The sequence below is a fragment of the Octodon degus genome, unplaced genomic scaffold (assembly GCF_000260255.1).
Source record: "Octodon degus isolate 3935 unplaced genomic scaffold, OctDeg1.0 scaffold00026, whole genome shotgun sequence".
NCBI classification, from domain to species: Eukaryota; Metazoa; Chordata; class Mammalia; order Rodentia; family Octodontidae; genus Octodon; species Octodon degus.
The window spans coordinates 11,267,059-11,273,483 of NW_004524602.1; the positions used below are offsets into that span (position 1 = coordinate 11,267,059).

Genomic DNA, 6,425 nt, shown 5'->3' on the forward strand with positions numbered 1-6,425 from the left:
GGAACCGGAGATTGAACTCAGGCCCTTGCACTTGCCAGGGAAGCGCTTACTCTGAGCCGTCTCCCCGGCCCCAACATTTCTTTATATCGGGCATGTCACCGTGCTTTTCACTTATGTTTTATGAAGATAAATGACACTGGTACCTTTTGATGCGCTTATTAGCAACTCAGAAATCTTTGGTGTACATAATATTTTTTTGTCTGTTGTAAAGCAGGTTATTGGTTTTCATACTGCGTCATGTAGATTCTGGATACAGGTGCCTGATGAGAAATGATTCACAAATATTTTTCCCTTTTATGGCTTGTCTTTCTATTAATGATGAAAGAAACATTTGAAGTGTGAACATTTCTTTTTGATGAATTTTAGCAGTTTTTCACTTACTAACCCTACTTTGGTCTCATGGATTTCGAGCTTGACTCCAGGGAACATGAGGTACACCCCCCCGTGCCCCTCCCTTTTTAAATTGTGGAACATGGTGTCAGTTACCCAGGCTGACCTTGAACCTACAGTCCGCCAAGGAGCTGAGATTACAGGTGGGTGTCCCCACGCCCAGTCCCTCTGGTGCCTTTTTATAGACACTAGCTTGCCAGATCTGGGCTCCTCCTGACCTCAGCTAACCTTACTTCCTTACTCCAAACTTGGCTGGGAATTCCCAGGGTGCTTATCTGAGAGTCAGTGCGTCTTTTGCCCATAGAATTTAGTTTTTATTACCATGTCTTAGTAGTATATAATGGGATTCATGGTGCTGTCACACTACATGCATACTACGTGATCAACCCCCAACGTTGGCATTATTCTGTATTTGTTTCCACATATGGAGAATATACGCAATACTTATCCTTGTCCGACTTGTTTCACTCAGTGTCTTCTAGTTCCCTCCACTTGGTTGTAAGTGAAGGATTTCACTCTTGCTCCTGGCTGAATAGTTGGGGCTGTAACCCCATGCTTCTTTTTGCTGCCTGCTGGTCTTGGGCACCAGCTGACTTGATGCCACAGCAAACTCGGGGATGCAGGGATCTCTGGGCTGCTGGCTTCCTAGCCTTTGGCTATACATCCAGAGGGAGGCTGTTGGGGTTTTTTTGTTTTTGTGGTACCGGGGATTGAACTGAGGACCCTGTGCTTGCCAGGCAAGCACTTATTCTACTGAGCTATCTCCCTGCCCTGCTGTTGGATCTTGCAGCATAGCAGATCTAGTTTTAATTTGGGGGGGATGCCATACTGCTGTGTGTGATAACTGTACTGTTACATTCCTACCAGCAGTTTACAAGTTCCTTTTTCTCCACACCTTTGCTAGACTGATTGATTTTGCACTAAGTTACATCCCAGCCCTCTTTTCAAATTCTGAGATAAGGTCTCACTAAATCACCCAGGCGGGGCTTAAGCTTGTATCCTCCTGTTTCAGCCTCCCATTGTTAATTTTCTTAATAACAGCCACCCTAACAAGGTGTGAATTATCTCACTGTAGCTTTGATTCACATTTCCCTGATGGTGTGTGTGTAAATAAAAAATGTTAGCCATTTGGATTTCTTATTCTGAGAAATACCTATTCTGATCATTTGTGCATTTTGAAATTGGGTTATTTGGGGTTTTCATTTTTCAGAGCATATTTACGGCTGAACACTGCTTGGTTTGTTGTCTGCGTTGGTCAGTGTCTGGTGGGTGCTTGGGACAGCTTTGTTACTGCTTTGAGGAGACAGCTTCCGGAACTCCTTTATCTACCACACCAGAAGTTCTACCTTTTTTCTTGCCCAGTTTTGCCCAGTTACAAATTTTGATCATTCCTATTTGATACCATTTCTTGGGCTAGAGTCTCCTAGCCTCCTCCCCCCAAGAAATCTTTAGTGTATAGTAATAAATACACTGTTATATGGCAAAGGTGAGCTGCCCCAGATAGGGTTTGAATTGTGTCCTTCAGCGTCTAACAGTGCGACCTTACTTGGACATTCATAATCATGACCTTAGACCCAACTGAGGTAAGATAGTGTAGTCAGGGTTTGCAAGGGAAGCAATACACGACACATAACTTCTAAAATATTTTATAGTAGTCACCCAGAGAGTTTAGTATGAAAGAGAAAGATCTGTCCACAAACTAAAGACCAGAAGAATCCAGTGCGTAGTACATGCAGGGTGCCTGGGGTCCAGGCCTTTGTCCCATCCTTTCACCCAGAACTCCATTGCTTGCTGGGACCAAGGCCTACAGACAAGCCTAATTCTTACATTTTAGCTAAAAATTTAGCATTGTGGAATATTTTAGAACTATCTCTTAATTGTGAGTGTTCATCTCTAGGTCTCCAAGTAGGGGCTTTTTTTTTCTGGAGAGAGGCCTTTTGTTACCTTTATGGATTGAATGTGTTACATAGATACTGAGACTTAAAGAGGCCCCCCTCCATAATTTTTTCCTCCTAATTTGACTTGTTCTTCACAATTAAGCAGACGGTTTGCCTAGGTCGAGCCTTCAATGGTATACTAAGTGTCACCGCTGTGCAGCCGGACATTGCTGTGATACTTCTGTAGCCTGCTGTTTCTCTCTTAAGTTCTGAGGATTTATCTTTGCTGTTTTTCTCTTAGGTCTTACTGTGTACTGGGCTTGGAATTTCTGTTCTCTGTTCTGACACGCATTAATTCTCCAACGCTCCCTAGTCTCCTTTCCCCCTCCTCTGGGGACCTCTATCGTTTGGATGTTGCTGGTTCCCTCTCTACCCTCTGGGCCCAGGTTTTCTAGTTCTCTTTTTGATTCAGGGCTGCTTTCTCAAAGTGTTACAAGCTGGTTATTTTCATTTCATTAGTTCAGTCTGCAGCTGTATCATTTTTGTAGTATATTTTAGGTGCTTTGGATTTGTATTTCCAGTACTGGGAACTGAGTCAGGGTCTTGTGAAGCATGCAGGGCAAGCACCCTGCCACTGAGCCATATGCCACCATTTTTGTTTTAAGACAGAGCCATGCTGAGTAGCCCGGGCAGGGCTCCAACCTGCAGTCCTCCTGCCTGAGTTTCCCAAGTAGCCGGGGTTACAGGCATGCACCACCACTGACTCTTCTGAACATTTCTGTACCCAGTATCTTTCTTCATGGCCACTGCTGCTTCATAGCTCTGTCTTTGCCTACCTAAGAATGATTACCTATATTTTAAATATTTAACATCTCTTCCAATAACTGGGCTTTGGCTCTTCGGTTCCCAGTCTGTTACACCATATGTAGTTTTCAGGCGTCCAGTTACCCTGTTATTTTGGCAACAAGTCCAGTTCTCCTTCCAGTACCAGCCTTGGGCAGAGACTCTCAGGCACCCAGTCGTTACTGACTACTGCTTCCCTCAACCAACCATCTATTTGGTTAGAACCACATTTCTAAACTGGAAGGAAGAAATAGCAGGGAAGCGCAGGTACGGGGTTGCACCCACAGCCACAGGGTTTGAGAAGAGTGGGACACCTTAACTTCTGGCAGTGGCAAGACTAATTCAGACCACCCCTTGGAAGACCCCTCGAAAGGCAGAAGTCAAGCGATTGAGCTTCCACATGGGCTGTGACAAGATCCGCTGTGTGACTTCTGCAGTGTGGTCATGAAGGTGCTCCATGGTCCGAGCTTTGTCCCTCTTCCAGCTCGTAACTTGCTTTGCCTTGGTCCCTGCTGCTCCAAGCCACGGGGATCCTTGAAGCCTCTTCCCTCACTTAGTCAATCACAACCGAAGCCCTTGCCCTGTCTTGTGCTGTTCCTGGATTTCCCAAGTCACTCAGGTTAAGGTCACCATGTTTTTAGCTGGGGATGGAACCGAGGGCCTTTGTACTGAACCTTATGCCCAAAACTTGTTTAAATTACTTTTTGAGATAGGGACTCCTTAAGTTGCTGAATTGCTTTGCTGGGGTTGAACTCGTGGTCTTCCTGCCTCAGCCTCTCAGAATAAGGTTATCATTTTGGAAAAAAGCATTTTAAAGCAAAAGATACATTTTATCTTCCATTTCACCTGCTCGGGGCTGGGGATTTGGCTCAGCAATAGAATGTTTGTCTAGCTGGGTTCGGTCCTCGGAATCAAAAGCAAAAAATAAACTTCCCGTTTCACCTGCTCAGCCCATCGCATCTCATCGGGGCCAGCCTAGCCCAAAGGCCACCTCTCTCAAATCCTCTCTGCTCAGGGGATGGTCCTGGGCCACACTGGGCCTGTGGAGGCGGGTCACAGTCTGCACAGGCTCAGCACTAGACATTTACCACAGTCAAGCGAGGCCCAGTAGCACATGCACAACCAGCCACCCAAGGGGCTGAGACAGGAGGGTTCAAAGTTTTAGACTAGCTTAGGCAATTTATCAAGCCCTGTCTTAAAAGAAAAAAAGGGCTGGAGAGGTAGCACAGTGGCAACTGCCCGTAGGTCCCACCCCCGGTACCACTGTGGTCAAAGATGGCAGCCCTTGCTGCTCTGGGGCTGCAGATCCCCACCCACCCCAGGAAAACTGCACCCACTTCTGACCATCTGAGCTACAAACTAGCTTACTGCTGTGAGCCAGGTGGAAGAACAGTAACTACGGGACGTCTCTCTCAAATTTCTGGCCCTCTGGGCTCCGTTTTGGACAGGCTGGACTAGATGGCCTGTGTCCTGGTTCTAGGATGAAACAGCGTCACGAGTTTCCAGGCTGAGCCGGTGCCTGTGCTGCAGCCGTGCAGGCAGCTGTCACACTGCACGTGCAGTGGCAGTCAGTGGTAGGACACTGGGTGTGGGATATGATTGGTGTCTTTCTGCAGAGAAACATCATAGAAGCCTCTGAGGGTGCCAAGAGGCCCCCTGAGCGTGTGGTGAAGGTGCTGAGGATTTCCCCCACCGCTGGGCCTGTCCACAACTACAGCATCCAGACCCTGAACTCCTCAGAGCTTGCCAAAAAGGAGCTGTACCGAGAGATGGCCAAGGTGAGTGACAAGCTAATGGCAGCTGGCCAGCCACTTGTGACCATTAGGTCAGGAGGGGACTTGAGGAGTGGAGATGAGGGCTTCTCAGCTGGGGGAGCAGATGAGAGGGTCTAGCGCTGGAAGGAGAGTCCTGTTCCCCTCAGGTGAGCCAGAGAGGCCCTGTGCGGATCCTCAGAACCTCACGGCCGCAGATGGCAGGCGCCTTGCTCCTGCGGTGCCTCTTGCTTCTGCGTGGAGAGGGCAGAGTCCCCGGTGGGAAAGGCCTTCTGCACACTGCAAGCCCAGCTGCTTCACTTGTCAAAGGGGACAATAACCTGGCCCTCACAGCACTGTCACATGGTTGCCTTCATATAAGTGTACCACACAGATTGCCAGTTAACTGTCACAGTGCCTCAGCTGTTTCTGACCCCTCCTGGGTGTTCTGGCGGTGGCAGCTCAGCCATGTCCACGGCTGCCCCCAATGGTTCTCATCACCACTGCCTTCCCCTCATTTCTAGGAGCCACAGAAGAGATTCACATACTCACAGAATTACCTTTCGGGCATGGTGCAGCCTGCAGACCCCGAGGAAGAGGAGAGGAAAGCACAGGAGAAATCTCGCCAGGCCTGGCTCACAGCCAGTGGGTTCCAAGTGACCGGTCTTCAGAAGGGCACCAAAGGCTACCAAGACTTGAGGCTGCCACCTGCCCAAGAACTGAAGGAGGTGTGCAGGGAGGGGTGTGTCTCGGGTGTGTCCACAGGCCCTTCCCCTCCTGACTTGTCTGCTCCCCACTTAGGAATGGGTGGAGCGCGCGCTGTTTGCCAACGTGCTGAAGCCCACGCTGGATCGAGAGCGATGGCCCTGGGACAGGCGCCGCCTGGACTTTGAGCTATACACGAAGCCCCCAGCTTTCCTAGGTCTGCCCCCTCCACCAGCGCCCAAGCCTCTGACAGGTAGGCGACAGTGTCCGAGTCAAGCCCTAACTTGTGGTTTTAGCTACAAATTCAGGCTTTGGAGGCTCAGGAATCAGGGTTCAGAGTGAGTCTGGTGTATAGACTGCCTTCTAGTCCTGTGTGGTTCTGGGCAAATCCTTTCCCTGCTCTGGGCCTGGCTCCTCAGCTATAAAGTTGGGTGGGAGAGAAAGCTCAGGGCTTTGAGGGGACTCCCAGCTGCCTTCCAGATCTAAAGTCTGCAGGCCAGAAGAGGGAGCAGGGAGCGAGACAGGAAGCATGGGCCCAGTTGCACCAAGCCTGAGTTCTCATTGCTTCTGTTTGTGGGACTTCAGTCATTTTGAGGGTGCTACAGAACCAAGTTTGTTGGTTAACAAGAGTCAGAAATTGTGTTCAGAGAGTTACTTTACCTAGCAATAAGGTCTTCTAGAAAAAAAAAGCCTTTCCCAAAAGCCTAGCTCATAGAGCCTCTTGTGCAGAGGAGCTCTTTGTAGCAGAGCTCCGTGCAGCTGAGCTCTGTGCAGCCTCCAGGCCGAGCCCTTCTCACTTTGATATAAAAATAGCTGTTTGCCACTGTTCTTTACTGGCAACAAACTAAGAACTCCAGGT

At 48.9% G+C, this 6,425-nt stretch overlaps 1 protein-coding gene across 1 annotated transcript in view; it reads left to right on the plus strand.

Moving 5' to 3' along the window:
* The window catches only part of Kiaa1257 (KIAA1257 ortholog), a 60,829-nt gene that overhangs the window by 52,084 nt on the left and 2,320 nt on the right, over positions 1–6,425 (plus strand). The window contains exons 13-15 of the mRNA XM_023712504.1: positions 4,727–4,888; positions 5,386–5,589; positions 5,663–5,819. Coding sequence (XP_023568272.1) covers positions 4,727–4,888; positions 5,386–5,589; positions 5,663–5,819 — 523 coding nt within the window. The remainder of the gene's footprint in view (positions 1–4,726; positions 4,889–5,385; positions 5,590–5,662; positions 5,820–6,425) is intronic.